A 17,887-nucleotide genomic window follows, 5' to 3' on the forward strand; every position below is an offset into this window, starting at 1 on the left:
TGCTCCTCGATAATGGTAGACAACCGGTTACAATGAGAAAGACACTGCTTCTCGTCTTTATCCACGGCTTCAAGGTATTTTATATCAATGGCTGCCTGTTCCCCGCAAATCTCCCAGCAGCATAGGCTGACCCATTTGTCTTATATTAGGGCGGTGATGATACCTTTGGGAACTTTCCTGAGCAGCTGCGCACTCTTGTGAGCAAGGCACTGCCCGCTGTCAAAGTGGTCACGGCAGTGTACCCGAAGTATGAGACCAAAGGTGACCTGAAAGAGACCGTGGGGAGGTTTCGTGACTGGTGAGATTTGCACCTTCACATGATGACATTACTTCTAATGCATATTGGATCCAGGCTACAAAATACGGTGATTGACTTGGAGGTTGCAAACCATACTGCATCGCCCACCGTCGACCCATCTGTCCATGTTTTCCTAGTTGGTCATTCCATGGGAGGGATTGTGGGCGCCGAGGCCTTGCTGCTGCTAGCTTCAGAACAGCCTATTCCTCACAACCTTGCGCCTGGTACATCGGCAGCTCAACCGGATGGTGACCCACCTGTCGTAGAACCGGGCACCTTCATGTTTCCGCATGTTCAAGGAGTACTTGCCTTCGATACGCCCTTCTTGGGAATCGCCCCAGGAGTGATGGCATATGGTGCTGAAGAACACTATCGCAATGCTACGACAGCTTACAATGCCTTTTCCGACGTCGCAGGTATTTTTGGTATTGGGAAAAGCGACAAGGCTGGAGTTGCACAGCCCCCAAAGGAACCACCCAAGGCCTTGCCCGCATCATCTGATGCTGCAGCGACGCCGTCATGGCAGCGATGGGGCCGATATGCCATGTTTGCCGGTGCGGCCGGTGCTGTTGCAGCCGGTGGTGCCGCCATGTATTCCCAGCGCCAACGCTTGACTGAAGGGCTCACCTGGGTATCCTCGCATCTCGAGTTCGTTGGTTGTCTGGCGCGGACATCGGATCTCCGACAGCGTCTGGCGAAATTATCGAAGGTGCAGGAAGAGCGAGGAATTGGCTGCGTCAATTTTTACACCTGTCTTGGAAAAGGCGCGACGTCTCTTGTGGAAACCATAGACACGAACCAAACATCTTTCAGTCAGAAGATCATTCGATCGAAGAATCGGACCTTCTGTTCACTTCCGTCTCATATGGAGGGCGGCGAAGGGGCTGAGGGCGTGGAGCAGCTCGGTCTCCGATGGACGAAGGCTGTTAATGACCAAGCCCCCGACGAGGTGAAGGCGCATATCACCATGTTCCTACCTAAAGAAAATCCTGCGTTATCTGCACTTGTCGGGGAAGCCTGCAAAACTCTGGTGAAATCGATCGACAAGGGCTGGTACAGTACGTCGTCAGGCCCTGTTGAAGCGGAGAGTGACGCTCGACGCGCACACGCACCGCCCAAGCCGGAAGACGACTTTATGGACGGCGATGACGTGGTAGTTGTGGATTGAGTTTGCGGATTACGCCTGCAAATACGAACAAATGCGGGCTGATAGAGGTATTACTCTATTGGGCCTTTCCCCGTGGTGGGCCATCGACTCATCGATTAGACTTCCGCCCATGTTCCGCCGCGGCGGATCTCCATCCGACCCAAAAAGGACAGTGTATGCTTGTTGCCTGACCATCTTCTCCCCCACACACAAAACAACATCAACCGGCCGTTCTCGTCTCGGGCATACCGAGTGCCGCTCAGCAGTGCCGCTCAGCAGTGCCCGACTGCTATCCCCACTATTTGCATTCCGGCAATCCACACATTTCGAGCACCTGAGCCCCTCTGGGAGTGTTTCAGATGCGCCCGTCTTACGCTAAACTTACTTTCACTTCGCGGCTACCTTCCGTCCTGGGCCATATGCTTAAAGAGTCCAGACCTGTCAGGATTCGTACCCGTCTTTGCAATTTACCGGACTATGGGGTCAAAGACCTCGATCGTCTTCAAAAACCCACCAACGCATCCTTTCAGGCACTAGTTTCCAACCGAACCGTGGTAGTGGTGCAAGCCTAAAGTTAGAAACCAACAACTGGAAGATAAAATGCAATAAACTTTATATTCCAGTGGTAATACCTAAGTGCTCTAAGAACTCCGTGAGCTCAATTAATCAAGAAACATCCATGCCAAATATCGCTGGGGGAAAGAAAAAGAAAAGGAAGGCATCAAGATCATGAAACACAACCGCCTGGGCTAGAAACAATGCTTCTTCTCATACCACGGCCTAAAAACCAACGAATTAAGTTCAACGAAGAAAAGCATATACAGATCACGCCGGCCAAAACGACTAGTAATTGTGGTGGCCGTATGTGGAAGCGCGGTGGTGGTACATGCTGGGGGCATAGTCGGAGTTGGCATCCTGGTAAACGGTTGTCCGACGATCTTCCTCCGCAAGCGGCTCTTTGACCTCCCAAGTATTTGGCTTGACCCCAACGGAGAATTCTAGATCTTCCTTGGTGATTGAATCCCAGAACTTGTAGACCATCATCACCGCTAGCAGATTGCAGACCGTGGCGAAGAAAAGGCCGTCCAGGTAGTGCTGGACGTTATTGCAGATGGTGTCGCTGAAAGCGTACAGCAGCACCTGACCAATAACGAACATCAACACACCGAAAGAGATATGACCCAGCGGCCAGCGGTCTTCCAGTGTGTTCAACACCAAGAGCAGCTGCATGACCAGATAGATGGCGACGCAGATTGCATTCAGGAGATAGAGCACCACGAACAAGCCGATGGTGTTGTTGGGTCCGAGACCACCCCAGGACTTGAAGGTCAACAGGGAGATCACGAATGTCATGATGAACATAACGCCAGAGGTGATTCGGATCAGCCATACTGAGAGTGCAGTTCCGTCTTCGTAGAGCTGGAATCCCACGAATCCGTTGACGAGCAAGCAGGTGCACAGGGCAGATGTCAATCCATTCTGAACGGCGACAAAATACGGGAATGGATCACTCCCGGGAGGAACCACGCCCGCATCGATGATGAGCGAGAAGATTGTAAGGGCCAGGTACAGATAGAAGAAGGTGATAATCTCCTTGCGGCCTATTTATGGTTAAACGTTGTCCAACGTGTCAGGAGAAGAGGGCAGACGAACCGACGGCGGTGAACTTTGACCTGATATGTAGAATCATGATCACCGTCATGCCAAGCGCAATGATGTGAATGAACGAGGCGGCGCCTTCGAAGATGATCGTGTTGGCAAGTTCAATATTCCGCGCATAGCAGTTGGATATGATGCCTGTCGACCCGGATATCGTGGATGGCGGGCCGACCAGGGAGCACAGAGGGAGTGCCGCCTTCTGGCATATTGAATCGAACTGGCCGAAGCCCATGGTATCTGTATCCCTGGCTGCGGGATGTCAATTCAGGGCGGATGTCCAGTTGCGGCGGGCGGTCACGAAAAGCGTCAGAGACGGGCTGTCTCCACCACGACGGGGAGTGTGGGACCGTAGAGGAGGGAGGAATAACTGATAATAATCGACTGCTGTCTTTTCCCCCGAACTCTCTCCCGACGACGCAGAGAACGAATGTGTTGGAGTTCGAGAGAAACCGTTGGCTGACTGACCCTTTCGCGCGGCGAGGGGGCTAATCAAATCACGGGGCCAGACTGACAAGCGGATCAGGGACCACTGTTTTTCCGTTGCCTTTTTGGGCCTAGCGGGTGCGATGAGTCAGCAAACACCACGTGACCTATAGTTGGGGATTGCCGGTAGAGCGACCTCGGGACTTGGGTTCGCTCTGAACCTCGGGCACCCGAAATCTCGAAGGATTACAGCTCTGCACGGAACAGGCGGCCGGATCCACTCGCCGAAGCATTTCGTCCGTCCAGCTCCGGAGCGGACGATGGGGCAGGTCGCTCTATGGCGTGCTTCTTTCAGTCTGGTGTAATCCGTGTCACCCTGGTGTGTTAACGGACTCGGTCTTTTTTGTTTTTAAGTTTGCGATGATCCCTCCTTCATTATCTGCGGAGCTTTGCTGTCTCAGAATCTCAAACCTACAATGGTCAATTCTGGAGTCAATAATACGAAGCAGCAACCTGACGCCCGACTTGATGGTCTACGGGAACTAACTAAGTGGATCACCCATACGAGCCGAGTCAGCACACATCAGGGGCAGGGTGATCATTCCAGAAAAAGGTAACTGACCAATGCTTCGGGGTTTCGAGACAAAGGAAAGTAATTCCGGTGGGGCGGTTTTTTCTTCTCTTTTTCTACTGGAGCCTTTCGATCCTGGAGTCTCCCCCGGCTTTGTTTTCATTCGCGGAGGGCTCCCGGAGACCACACGCGCATATCAGAGATTTTCGTGTAGCGGCTTCGCATAGATCGGAGACAGGGTCGCCGATCCTGGCTTGTTGCCGACGGGGCTATCCCTTTGAGTGACCCTGATGCAGGAAAAATCTTACCCCAAGTCAGTCAATCTGCCCTTTTCGCCGCCTACTGTTTTCCTTGTACGTTGTCGGGCGTGTCACTCATCGGGCTGCTGGGGCATTAATTAACTAAAACCATTTCGTCAGCTTCTAGTTAGCTCCTGTTAAGCGATCAGGTGGGCCCGGGGACCCGCAGGTGAATGGAGCATGTCGCAGGGTAGTACAGATGGTCTCCTGCGCCTCCTTTCTTTTTTTTTTTTTTTTTTCCCTCAGTCACATCCTCGGCTTACCATGAATGGAGCCTCGCGAGGATTGCCCGACACGTCCATGCTCCGGTTGTCCAACTTTGAAGGTCACCGGACTCCTCTCTAGTGGGGTGATAACAAAAGGTGCTCCGTGGTGACTGCAGGGAGGTGCCGGGAGATATCAACCCCGGAATCCTGTCCGGTGTATGAAGATCCTGACTAGCGCCACGTGTGAGATGAAGGCATCAAACGGCTGCGTGAAACCATGTCGATCTCCCATCTGACGCAATCGACGAACAGTGCCGTGTCAGAGAAATGTCGAGTCCACGGCACATAGTTTCTCGGGCGTGTCAACGGCTAACCCAGGTCCAGGCATCCTTCATGCAGGACCCGCTTCCTGACCGGGATGTCGGCGAGGGAGGGGGGTGTGCATAGGGCATTTATTAGTGGGGAGATGATGTGCAGTATTATTATTTACTATAGGTCCTGTCCCCTTGGACCAGCGTCTCTTCCAGATATGGAATTATGCCAATAAAATTCTGGATCGTGGTTACCACGACATGGAATCTCATCGGCGTCCCCATTCTTCTTCCTTCCCATCTCCCTTGTGGCCTTACTCGGGCACGCCGGCCAGTCCTGTCTTCTTCTAATATGCCTCCATGTTCTTATTGATCTCTTCATCCCGAATTGCAATCCCTCTTGCCGTACAACTCAATTCCTCCCGCGCTGCCCTCTTCCCTCGCCCAGCATTACTCTGCTATCTCATGCCACCCCCCGCCCCGATGGGATCGAGATGTGCGAATATTTCAAAAACTACTACGTCTATAGCACCTGCCAGAATCCCATTGCCCACCTCATTCGCACCTCGATGGATGGCAGTAAAGACCAAAGCTGTCCCGAAGGCCCTCACGAGCGGTTTATCGTCGTGGTAGGCAATTGTCTCCTCTGCCGCCCACCGACGGGGTGAGAGGGTGGGCGTGGGCGTGTGCGTGTGTGCGTGTGCGTCTATGATACACCCAGTCCCCATGTGCGCCCGCCGTTCTTGGCGCGGCGATAATCTTTCATCGCCAGGAACTACTCGGTTACAACCGACTGGCAATCCACTCAAAGGCCCGCGTCACCGGAGTTGATGACGATTGAGAAGGGGAGTGTGCACTTAATCACTCAATGTGAAATCGACTATTGGCCGCGCCGGGAATGATCGACGTTCCTAAATTATGATTTTTTTTCCTCGGTTTCCTCGGAGCCCGTCTCGGTTTTGGTTTTTTAAGTTTGTGGTGTTGGAGGCTAGGCTATACTGCAGTTCGCGGAGTTTTCTAGGGACCATTTTTGCAAGGTTCCTTTCCATTTCTCATTCCTCTGAAGCGGGTTCCGGCGTTTTTGTTTTCTGTTTCGGTGTATTTGTATTCGCGTCTTGCATGGATATGCGTGGGTGTGTGCGAGCAAGTATGTTTTTCTTTGGTTAGACCGGGGATTATAATTTGAATTTTGGGGCCTTGTTACATTGCCACATTTCTACCCAAAAAGCGCTTTTCCAATTGAATTGACTCTAATCGCCCTTGTCAGCAGCCTGGTAAGTAAACTTTTCTTTCTTATGACTCAATTCGTCTTTGGCTTAACTAGTTACTTGGCCAGAACACTAAAGTAAACTATCTAGGCTGACCCAACAATCACATGCATAGCTGACTCGTACCGTTGGCGGCCTTTCTTTTTATCATAAACGGTTACAGGATTCGGCTCCGAGAGCCGGCATGGCCCAGGATTGCGGAGGGCGGGCCGCAAATATGCCTCTGCCCTATATCCCGTCGTGATTAGACCAGGGGTGCCCCAACCTGGCGAGAGATGACGAAAAGGAGTGTCAAAGAGTGTGCGCTGCACAGGACTCGCAGTAGATACGCACGCTGCAGAATTGGGTTTCTGCTATGCCGAGCATCCAATCCCTGCCAGTAGGAGTGATGCTCAAAGGCGGCTCTTCCCGATCGAGGGTGGTGCATTGGCCCAGCAGGCATACATTGTCGACACTTGCAGCAGTGCATGGATCTGCTGCCAATTGAGAGAATTAAATATCATGCACTGCCCGCTCATACCCTCTTCTTCAATGTTCAGGCGCCTTTCCCTGCTACACCACACAATATATGTGCATTTCTGGAGTTAGTATGAAGCTTTTAACCTTTAACGGGCGTGCCCCCCTTCCCTCCGCCACCTGTAGGGAATCAACGCCCGTCTTGACTGCCCCTCCAGGCTTGGTGCTACGGCCTTCTCTCGCCCTGCTGTTTCAAAAATCTGTCACACCGTTATTGTTGACAATACTACTATTTACCCTAGATTTCACCTCATACCGGCAGATCCCTCTTCTAGAGTAGGGTCATGTATCAAGAGACGCGATGTGACCGGGCGCCCTGCCTCTTTTGTACTGAGATTACCGACCCGTGCCCGGCAAGGGCCTAGCAGGGGACCAACCGGTAGGAACACCGAGACCCGATGATGCAATGCTGCTGTGGAACGCGGACTTAAGCCTTGTCTCAGGACGGAGGATAGAGAAAAAGTAAACGCCCCTTGGGGTTCAGGCAGGAGACAGAGGGGCACAAAGCAGGCTGGCTGACGGGTAGCAGATCGGCCTCCGACGAGGCACTATCGGACGAGACCGCGTCTGGACTGTGAAATGCTGACCAAGGGCCTGTCGGTAGACTCCCCGAACGATGGATTGATGCGGGTCTTCCCCTCGTCATTGGCCACTACATAACTAGGGCGCATTTCTAATGTCTGGGTCACTAAATCCCTCTCGATGGCGCTAGTGGGTTCTAGTCATTTATAAGGACGATCTAGAACCGAAGCTGTAATACTAATTCGCATTGGCAAATGTTCATATTTCAGGGTGGTATCATTCGAGGATTTTCCGGAGAATAACAACGGTACTTGCCTTGCGCTAGGACTGTACAATTTCTATCATTGCATGGCGCCCAGGGCGTCGCGCTGGGGAGAGTTAAAAGGCAGATACGTATCGGTAGATGCCTAAGATACGTCTGGGCGCCGTCGGGCGCTCATTTGTACTGGGACCCATTTCAGGCAAATTAAGCCACTGCGATATCAATCTGCGACCGACGTAAGCCTTGTATCAGCAAACCGCTGGTTGTTGTGCGAAACGAATCTCTAGTAGTTTATATCGCATTTCCACAGATCCCTGCACAGTATGTAGAACTGCGATATCGGTTCCAAGGGTTAAAGATACCTGGTAGTATTAGGATTGACTTGTTGTTTTGTCTTTTACCGTTAACAGGAAAATAGTAGTGAAATAGGGGCAGTTTCCAGAGCCGGTTCCACACAGCTGGCAATGTCAGCGATTTGAGCCACCGACCAGGGTGTGAATCCCGCTACCTAGAATCAAGTATGGACAGCCGCAGTCAAGACCACTGCCACGAAGCGCTCATTGAGTTAGAATGGTACGTCGTCCGCTTTTACGCCTATCTTGACTCCAATTTTCTAGTTGGTAGGGTATACTGCGGGAGGCATTAGGCGGGACTCAAAGCACGGATTATGTTCGTTATTTGGCCAGGGGCGGCGATTAAAAGTTCTATTACGTATTTTTAGACCAAAGGATTGCGTCTAAAAGGAATGGTGCCTTGGGAGTGGAGATTGAGCTCATTTGACCCATACGGTGTAAGTTTGGAGCATCTACAACCACACAACAAGCAAGAGATATGGACCAGGAATGATGTTGAAAAGTAGCCTACGATAGCACCCAATATCAGTATCCATGCTGTCTGGTAAATACTAGTTATCGGGTAAACTGCATGAGAGAGACTCGGTCTGTGCGAAAATTGGGCTATCGGATAGATGTAGCCGAGTCAGCCACAGCCGCTATTTACCTGCTCTTTCGCAAGCACCTCCGATAGTGACCAATGGCTTGAAACCCGGTGATCCCGTCTTGCAAGTTCTTCGCTAAAGACTCGATGGGTGACGAGTACGCCAAGCCGCCTGACCATGTTTCGCGTCAAAGTTATCCGCCAACCACGGACATTTATCTCCGACTGCGCGTCGTTGCCGATCCGGACAATCGCCTTGGCTAAAACAGACAACTACCATATCCTGGCCAGCATTTCTCTCTTTCAAGGCATTTACGCTCGTTCTCTCCACTTTATCTATCCCGCGGTCCTGGTTTTTGGTCGCCGGGTCTTTCTCAGAATCACCTAACCACGCGAACAGGGTCGTTCCCGACATTAGGATAGAGTTGTGCGAGCTTTAGATAAGTAGAATTTATCCATTTTGGACACATCTGCATCCTCGATTGTGCCTGTCTTTGGTAAATCTGGCTAAATCCCCTGATGCATACTTGCGAAAACGTCATTGTGTGGGGTTCCATCTACAGACCGACGCTAGTCGGACGATCCCATCCCAGAAACGGTCCTGAAGCCCGGTGCAAATAGGGGCTCGAGATCCTTCTGCCTGGATCGAGTTAGGCTTGCGAGCGCGGTACATGTATATCGACTCTTGTATCATTAAATTGTTTTGTAATTATGTTAGGTAAATGTGTTCGTTCTACCTGACACGAATATACTTCATATTTCAAACTCAAAAACCCACCCATCATCTCGGACATGATTGGCCATGACATGTATCAAAAGCTCAGAACCTCACTTCAGGTCTAACTTTCAGCGGCTTGGGAATAATATACAAGGGAGGCAGCGGACTATAACGAGGACAGGGTTTGCGGAAGACGCCAACAGGGGAAGGTAATGGGGGCAGATCGCCTTTCTCAGCTGTAGAGCCCACTGTTATTGTCGATGGACTGGAGGTGAGTCCGGATGCAGATGGGTACTGTGGTAGTGAGGAAACGGTGATGAGGCTGCTGAGGTGGTGGAAGGACTCTTCCTCTTCTTCTTGAATTTCCTCTTGCTTGACCAAGTTGCTCATTGACTGCTTTCTGTCTTGGCTCCCAAGTGACGACGCAGAGGACTTGATCGTGCTCGCACTGGCAGACGAGCGGCGACTGACGGCAGCTGCTATAAGAGCTAGCTGGTTGACAATTTCTGTCTCTGATGCAGTGGACGAAAGCGAAATGTTGTGCAAATGGGTTGATGTGGATTGGGGGATGGCGTCCAGAGGGCTCTTCTCGCAGGTATTTTCTTGACAGCTGGTCAAATAGGGTGCTGTTGCTTCCTCTGCATCTCGATCCAGCCGTTGACGCCCCGCCCAAAAGGCGAGATTGGGTCGATATCGCTTCCGTAGTATCATGGCGACTGATATAACGGCAAGTAGCACAACTACTACTATGGGACGTCATCAGTAAACCTTCCCGACAGATTTCAAAGGGAAGTCTTACAACTCAAACAGACAATAAGTGCTATCCTCTGGGGCGGAGGACTCAATAACATGGACAAATCCAATGTACGTTTTCAAGATATCAAAGGGACTTCCGAAGAAACCAGAGTAAAACGAGACATGGCGACCAAAACCATGGATCCAAGATCTGGGGTAGATGTTTCAAGCTCGAGTTTATATTGTCTTCTACCCCTCTTGTTTGCTTTCTGTCTTGTCGACAATATAAGGCCTGCTCCAACCCGACGGGAAACCGAAAGTCGGCGGGGAGCCGGAATGAGATTCAAATCGGGCCAGGTCTGAAACGGTGGGAGGTAAAGATTACTTGCAGAATCGTCCATTGTTCAAACTGAGTGCTGATTGCTAGGGAGTTAGAAAAAGATTTATTGCAGACTTATTTTTTGACATCGATCTTTTCTGTTCGGACCGAGTAACTATACAATTTGGATGGACCGTTCAAATCCTGTCTCAGGCTATAGGAGAGAGTGACAGGTCTAATTGCTCAGTTGAAAATGCTCCCCTGAAACTCAAACTCGGGCCTGGGAAAAAGGAGCTGCTTATTGCAGGGTTACTCGGTTCGTTTGTAGATAGAAGAAGACTGGGCCAGAGCGTTGAGCTCGGTTTACAATCGGGCCAGGACGGAGACTACTTGAAACTGTCGATCTAGCCCCTGATCTGGGGTTTGAGGTGTCAAGATATTTGGAAAGTGTTTCAGTTAACATAGACAGACAGATAAGTGGTGATAGGACCAACAAGGAAGGTGCGAGTACAGGTGCCTGGTTGTACTGTAGGCGCCTGCATTGTATTTAGTCCTTCTTCTCTTTCCTCTTCTTCCCCCATTCAACCAGCAGCCACCTCTCCGTCTCGTCCATCAACTTTCTTCTTCATTTTCATCTGCAAAATGGGCAGATTTCCTCTCCCTGCACCTCCTCCCATTCTCGTCTATCAACTTTCTTCTTCAATTCCGTCTGCAAAATGAGCAGATTCCATCATCTGCATTTGATCTATCGATTTAATGCGCTGGACTCTATCTGCAGTATGCCACGCTTTCACCTGTGTCGATGAAAGCGAATTCAGCGGAATTATACTGACTGGGAACAAGCTATATAGTGGCGCCAACACAAACCCCTCCCTTTTTCAGGGAAACAGGCGCCCTGTCGACGAGGAGACGGGGAAGACTAAGTGAGAGAGGGAGAGGAGGAGGGGAGAAAAGAGAGAGGTTGTGTATGTTCTACGAGGACCTCTCAGGAGCTGGGGCACATATGGTTATATAAATAAAGGCCAGAGACTCAAGAACGAGATCAAGGCAGGAGTATTGAATAATAGAATATCCGGAATTCACTCTGCAGTCTTGGGATTCCGCACCATGCAGTACAACTATCCGCAAAGTTAGCCACGAAGTACCAAACGCGTCAAAAAGCCACGAACTTCCCAAAAAGGAAAGCCCCTTAGAAAAGAAACAAGCACAAAGGGTAAAACATCCACGTAAACATACCATACAAGTATCCTCCCCATCCCTACACTCCATCTCCATCCGCATATGAAACCCCATGCGCTCATAAATCTGCACATTCGGCACATTCTTCGAGCTCTCAAGATAACACTTCCTACCCTCTTCATCGGCTTTTCGCGTAACAGCCTCAAACAACATCCTCCCAACCCCCTTGCCCTGCGCCTCGGGACTAACCGCCACAATATTACAGAAATAGTAACCCAGCGGATCATCCCAGATCTGCGACTGCGCTTCTGCCTGGCGCGCTTTCCAGATCCAGTACCTGTTCGTGCGCAGCCCGCCTCGGCCCAGGTACCGGATGTTGTTGACAAGTTGGTTGAATGATAGCATCCACCCTTGCGCCCAGGAGTACCAGCTCTCTGAAATGGAGGTGGCGTGCGGCGCGAGCCAGCAGGATACGCCCAGGATGGTGTCCTTCTCTTTGGCTACTTGGAACATGGCATTCTTGATGCCCCAATGGCAGCGTGCTGCCAGGGAGTCGTAGTTTCTTTGCTTGTTGAACTATGTCATGGAAAAAAAGAGTAACGAGGGTCGACGTCATGGACGAGACCGCGTTACGAGATATGCATGTTAGCCTACCTGGTCATCATCGGGGAATAGTGGTTGTGGGCAATACCTTATGGGCATCAAATACCCACTTGAAGTACGGATCATCTGCAAACGCCTGCTGAATCACTTCGACGACGCCGGGGATGTCCGTCTCGGTCAGCGGGACGACTTCGATCGCCATGTTGACAAGCTGATAACGCTATGGTCAAGCTCAGATGCTGACACGGAAGTTGCAGCTAAGAAGTTTGTATGCGAGACGTTACCTCACTCGTGTATGCAGAGCGTAGAAAAAAGAAAAAGAATGCACTGCAAATGCCGAAGACTTGACAGGAACACCGGACAGGACCCAGAGTCTTCTGACGCTAAACACTCAGTTGAGAAGCTTGGAAGCGACAGTAGCTATCAGCTATGATAAAGCAGTGTAGCACCAGAGGCGCTGTAGGCGTGAGGGTTGGGTGTGGGAGGGTTTGTTGCAGGGATGATACGTGTAGTCCAGATAAGGTGTGGGCGAGAAGCGAAAGCCAAGAAGAAAAAAAGCGGGGAATCTCGGATTCAGGGGAAAAGATGGGGAAATGAGAGAAGGACGGACGGAAGAGGAGAAGAAAGAAAGAAAGAAAGAAAAGAAGAGCTCTGGCAGGTACCATTACGAAGCGCTGGGAGCCACGGAGGCGGAAATGTGGGGATGGTTCGTCCTGACCGAATGGGAAGTTGGAGGCGCCCAGGTCTTATCGTGGTGGAGCTCATGACACATCGATAACTGGCAAGGATGATATTTGGGAAAGTAAGTACCTCGCAGGAAGTATGAAAAAGATACTATCAACAACAACAGATGTGATATAGACCGGACGACATCGCAGCCCGATGATGTGTGCACACAAAAAACATCCATCCAAATCTCAAAATAACCACCAGATCTATGCAAACCGCTGGTAAACAATGCGCCCTATCCCATACCCACACCCGCACCCAAGTCCGAGACGAATAAAAAATGTCGTAGCTTCATGATCCATAACACCCTGTGCACAGAAACAAGTACTAGTTACTGAACTGTAAAGTCCGAGAGGCGCACCCACTCCCTCGGCACGTCCATGCTGCGATGCACGCGCCCGCCGGGAGTGAGAGGTACATCGACTCGGCCGAGACCGCGCTCTTCGTGGTCATCGTCGTGCTCTGGCTCGAATGTCGTCCGCGAGAAGTAATCCTCCAGCGCGGCCTCGCGATCCCCGTCGGCGACGATAGAGGTGTAATCGGGCGGCGGAGTGATGAGAGGGGGCGCCGGTGGAACATCCTCAAAAGCCGGTGGGGCGTACGAGGGTGCGCGGAGGAGATGCATCGGGCGCGGGGGGTTGGGTGCGTGATGCTCCTGAGCCAAATGCGCCTGCGGTGGGTGGGCTAAGCCTCCCGACCCGTTCGTGAAGCTTCGTGAGAAGCCTCGGCCGACGGATCCCCGGCGACTCAGATTGGAGTTGACGTCCTCGCGATCCGACCCGGAAGCCTGGGAAGCATGCGTCGCAATACTCTCTCGAGAAGACGTTGCCAAGGGCGCACCGGGGCAACCACATTCAAATTCCTGAGCCGGAGGATTCAGATCCGGCGCAGGTCCCTCATACGCCGGGAGGTAGATATTAGCCTGCGTTGCTTTGCAGGAGAGTATATGGAAGGGGGAGTCGATGGAGATCTCAAAATGTCGTCTCTTGCTCGGATCTTTTTCGTCAATCTTGGACAGACGAAGCACAATCTGACAGATAATTAGTACCGCATCAGAAAAATAACGGGCGTCGAAACCCACCTTGATCCAATGATTGATCTGGATGTTCTCGTAAGTCGTATCAAAATGCAAGCGGTGGGGCTCGTCTCGGGCCCTCATTTCCTGACAACTCGGCAACTGCACGCTGAATTCCATCTCCGTTGGACCAACGCCCGTGTCGCTCGAGAGATTTCCGAGCAGATTTGTCCGGTTTCGATCCACAATCTCTTCTCCTCTCGCGGCAGCTGCACGGCGATCCCACTCAATTCCGCCGCCTGCGGTGACCCGCATGGAGCTTCCGGGGTAGGTGCTCGTGCTGGCCGAATCGGCCCGTTTCTCGAAAAGAAGCACTTTCTTAGCTGGCTGGAACCGATGGACGCTCTTATCTGAGGTCCAATGCTGGGTGTTCTCCGTCACATAGACCTTAATGCGGTGGCACTCGACTTTCGCCAATGGCGTCAACTTGAACGCAATAGGGATTTGAGATCCCAGCGGGAACGATTTTCCCGAAATGACAATGTCGTAGTGCAACTGGTCTTCCCAGTTCCGCGAGATTGCAATCGGCTCCACTTGCTCCAACGAGCCCTCGGCTGGGGTGCGGATTACCGGAATCTCCATCGTGCCCAGGAGGTTGGGCCGGAACGCGCCGGATCGCTCCACGCTGGCCTCCAGGTCATACCGCACGAATCCTAGATCGGTCTTGATCGTCTCCGGGAGGGAGCCATCGATTGGGAACTCGAAGCTATACAGGTAGTCTCCCACCGGGAACATTCGATAGTTGCGTTGCGGTTGGTTTTGGGTGCTTGTTGGAGGCTCGTTCTTGCTGAAACTGCGGGAATGTCCCTGATTCAATTGCAGCGATAGACGCTTGGCTTCTCTGCTGGTCTGGTTGATATTCGTGGCCGAGCCGCTCTTGGAAAACAGCTCTCGAGTAGTAGCCGTGACGTTCTCCTTTCCAGACATGGACGAGACTGGCCGCGCATGTTGATAGAAATGTGCGCCGTAATCATTCTGCATCAATGCCGTATCGCCATGGTTGAAATAGACCACGCCATGGGTGAACAAGTCTTTTTTATCATGGAAATGGATCTTCTTGGGTGGGATACCATCTGGCCAGTCTGTCTGGGCGTGTCCGCGAAAGCAGATGGAGATCTTTTTGATTTTGACACATTTGGAGACCTTCAAATGTAATTGGCCGCGCAGAATCGCCGACTTTTTTGTGCTGGGATCATGGTGATCGTAACCCTGCAGATACAGGACTGGTTCGGTCAGGGCAATGCCAACGGTGATGCCGCTTCCCGTGGCGACAATCTTTTCGTTGCGAAGCGGGGCGAAGGGTGGTGTGACCAACTCGGGGCCGGATGTCTGAGAGAGGTCGGGGACGACTGCCCGGGGCAGGACCTCGGTAGCGGTTGTGGCTCCCGCGTACATGTCTAAGTGGGAGGGCGGCTGCTCTACCTCCGCATTCCGTGGAGACACAATGATCTCCGAGACAGGCCTGATGTGCGACGAGCGCGGTGACAGGCGCGGCGGGGTCGGGATTGATGGGATACCAGAGGAGCGCAGGCGAAGAAAGCGCTTCGCGTTCTCACGTGGGCCCGCCAGCTTCCTCAGAATCGACCCGCGTCGACCGACCTTGGAAAATTGTTCCTCGGTGACGTCGGTGGTGGTACAGACACTCCGGCGTCGGGCCGACCGTGTCCGAAGAAGCAGGGTCGATAGCGATAACGACAGAGGGTGCGCAAAGTAGTCGGGCGCCGGTGGGATCGGGTCATTCGCAGAGTGCGAGAATACCTGCGCGGGGGCAATGTGAGCGGCCATCATCGCGAACAGGGCCACGAGGGCATCGCCGATCGTGGGGGATCCACGAGACGTTTCACTTTGACGGGGAGGAAATCCTTGCAGGGTAGGGGAGAATGAATGAATGAATGAAAGGAGGGAGGGAGGAGTATAGATCGCGAGGGAAGGGCAGAAGCAAGAATGGCTGGCCGACACCAGGGTCGGTCGTGTGGCATCGGAAGGGCGTAGGGGAAAGGGGCGGCGACACAAGAGCGATGATACTAGCTAGGACTTACTTTTTGAATCCCCAGCCAGGTAAGACACGTTGTGAGACCTTCAGCTAAATGTTTGGAGCCCCTTGTGTCGCTGCGATGTAGCGGAGATCGACGGTCATACGCAAGGAGCAGCGGGAGTTGCAGAAGGGCAGATAGTTAGATGGCAGGACGGAAGGGCTGATTTCATCACTTCCAGATCGACGTGCCGATCCTTGCTGGGCGGGGTGTGGGAGAGAGGATGAAGATCGTAGTGCGTTGGTGTCGGGATTATTTTAGGGGCGTCGATGATGCCATGAACCGCGGGAGCCACGGGTGAGAGTGACTATCCGGCGATCCGAGCCAAATAAGGTGGAAGTTGGCCCCCACTAGACCGAGAGACGGTGAGATCAAGAGACATCTATATATGATCGGATGGTCGTGCACAGTGGAGGCTATCCTGCTTCACTCGGCCTAGGTGTCTAGTCTCTAGTAGTGGTCGTAGGCACATCACTCCGCTGCCTCCCGCGGAACCCAGTCCCGACCAGGCACGAGGCGACCGCTGGCCATGACCTCATCAGGGACATCGACCCTCGCTCTAGAATCCTGCTGTGGCCCCCCCACCGCCAGTGTGCCACCACCTCACGTAAACCAATTATCGTCCAGCTCGTTCAGGTTCATTAGGCTATCCCCCTCTAACTGCCCAAGATCGCCCTCCCCGAGCTGGTCCGTTTCAAGGAACAGGTCATCAAAGCTCGACTCGCCCATGATCTCCGGATCCCCGTCCTTCTGCAGCTCCAGGTCAAAGACTCCCCCCCACCACCACCATCGGGTGGTTTCGCCTTGTCGAATGTCGATCCCGAGAGGAAAGCTTGATTCCCCAGCGCATCATCCCCGAAATCCAGATTTAGATCAAAGTCATTGGGGCCACCCGCGTTGTCATTAAGCACGGAATCAAAGTCGATCTCTCCCGGAACGGGTTCCGCTTCTTTTTCCTCTTTAATGGGCGTGTCGGCGTGAGTCTCTGGAATGGTCGGTGCTACTGCTGGCTGCTCCTCTATCTTGGGTTCGACCGGGTGGTCGTCGACCGGGGCCTTCTCCGCCTCTAGCTTGACCTTGCTGGGCTCGGCATCGCCCATGACCACATCTTCCACGGGCTGGGGTGCCGTTTGGGCCTTGATGGCCTCGTAATCTTTCTCCAGAAATGCTTTTGCCATGAACTGCGTGAGGTCAGCACTCATCAAAAAGCAAGTCCAGGAATAATCGGCCGATCGCCTTCAATAATAGATCATGCTTACAATCTGCTCCGAGAGGTTGTCCAGGGCCTCTTGGAAACTCTCGTAGTAGGCGGGGATGGACCGCTGCAGCGTGGTCTTGGAGGGCATGGAAGCTGGCTTCCTGAAGAGGCGCCCGGTGTCGATGAGCTGGGGACGGTCAGTGGGTTTGTCGACGGTGCCCGTTAGGCCATACTGACCGTACGCTCGAGCATTGTCGAGAGCTCCGTGAGAGAGTCTGGATTGGCGTAGTTCGGGGCCGCCATGGTGGGTGTCTCCGTCCGTCAGGTCAGTGGTGAAGGCGAAGTTGTACGAACTCCCAGTCGGCGGCACTAAACCCCGGCAGGCCTAGCGCACCCCCCCACCCCTAGCGGCTCCGTCTCCCTTCTTCTTCTTTCTTCCTTTCTCTCTCTCTTCCTTCGGTCTTCGCTGTCTCGATTTCTTCTGCACTTCTTGCTGTTGAGCTCTGTTCAGTTGTTTCCTTTTCTCTCTTCTCTCTGTCCGCCTCGTGCTTTTCCCTGTTTCCTCCCCCAACCCTGTGTTGGTTTCCTGGGTGTTTCCTTGGCTCTCTTTGTTTGCTTCCACACCTCGATCCATCCGGGCGCTTTCAGCATCATTTCCAGCGCGTGCCCATTTCCGCCCAAACTGCGACATTTCGTGTGAAGCCCACTCCAGCTCCTCCCTCCATTCGTCAGGGGTGTCACAGATTCCGCCGTGCTTAGTCCAGCGCTTTTGACCGCGTGTTTCTTGGTTTCACCCAACCGTCCAGCGTATCCTGTTGATTGGACCCACGCTCGTCTATACAACTGCTCCCTATAGGCCTCACTGCCCGACTGTGGTCCT

General features: G+C 52.6%; 6 protein-coding genes across 6 annotated transcripts; 1 reads left to right on the forward strand and 5 right to left on the reverse strand.

The window, feature by feature from the left end:
- Positions 1-32: 32 nt before the first annotated feature.
- On the forward strand, positions 33-1,466 carry N7474_000459 (uncharacterized protein; the record flags this gene model as incomplete). The annotated part of the gene is made up of 3 exons (XM_057191874.1): positions 33-74; positions 150-298; positions 353-1,466. The coding sequence occupies 3 exons, from the start codon at positions 33-35 to the stop codon at positions 1,464-1,466; spliced, it is 1,305 nt and encodes a 434-aa protein (XP_057056827.1).
- Positions 1,467-2,288: 822 nt separating this feature from the next.
- Positions 2,289-3,336, reverse strand: N7474_000460 (chitin synthase export chaperone; the record flags this gene model as incomplete). Its single annotated transcript, XM_057191875.1, has 2 exons — positions 2,289-3,046; positions 3,099-3,336. The coding sequence occupies 2 exons, from the start codon at positions 3,334-3,336 to the stop codon at positions 2,289-2,291; spliced, it is 996 nt and encodes a 331-aa protein (XP_057056828.1).
- Positions 3,337-9,238: 5,902 nt separating this feature from the next.
- On the reverse strand, positions 9,239-9,847 carry N7474_000461 (uncharacterized protein; the record flags this gene model as incomplete). Its single annotated transcript, XM_057191876.1, has 1 exon — positions 9,239-9,847. The coding sequence occupies one exon, from the start codon at positions 9,845-9,847 to the stop codon at positions 9,239-9,241; it is 609 nt and encodes a 202-aa protein (XP_057056829.1).
- Positions 9,848-11,269: 1,422 nt separating this feature from the next.
- Positions 11,270-12,174, reverse strand: N7474_000462 (GNAT family N-acetyltransferase; the record flags this gene model as incomplete). The annotated part of the gene is made up of 3 exons (XM_057191877.1): positions 11,270-11,308; positions 11,427-11,945; positions 12,061-12,174. The coding sequence occupies 3 exons, from the start codon at positions 12,172-12,174 to the stop codon at positions 11,270-11,272; spliced, it is 672 nt and encodes a 223-aa protein (XP_057056830.1).
- Positions 12,175-13,032: 858 nt separating this feature from the next.
- N7474_000463 (arrestin family protein) lies at positions 13,033-15,564 on the reverse strand (the record flags this gene model as incomplete). Its single annotated transcript, XM_057191878.1, has 1 exon — positions 13,033-15,564. One exon carries the CDS (start codon positions 15,562-15,564, stop codon positions 13,033-13,035), a length of 2,532 nt encoding a protein of 843 aa, XP_057056831.1.
- Positions 15,565-16,465: 901 nt separating this feature from the next.
- On the reverse strand, positions 16,466-17,310 carry N7474_000464 (uncharacterized protein; the record flags this gene model as incomplete). The annotated part of the gene is made up of 3 exons (XM_057191879.1): positions 16,466-16,990; positions 17,069-17,194; positions 17,245-17,310. 3 exons carry the CDS (start codon positions 17,308-17,310, stop codon positions 16,466-16,468), a joined length of 717 nt encoding a protein of 238 aa, XP_057056832.1.
- Between the last annotated feature and the right edge of the window lie 577 nt (positions 17,311-17,887).

Source organism: Penicillium riverlandense, assembly GCF_028828495.1.
Source record: "Penicillium riverlandense strain IBT 135883 chromosome Unknown utg000001l_segment0_segment0, whole genome shotgun sequence".
Classification (NCBI taxonomy): Eukaryota; Fungi; Ascomycota; class Eurotiomycetes; order Eurotiales; family Aspergillaceae; genus Penicillium; species Penicillium riverlandense.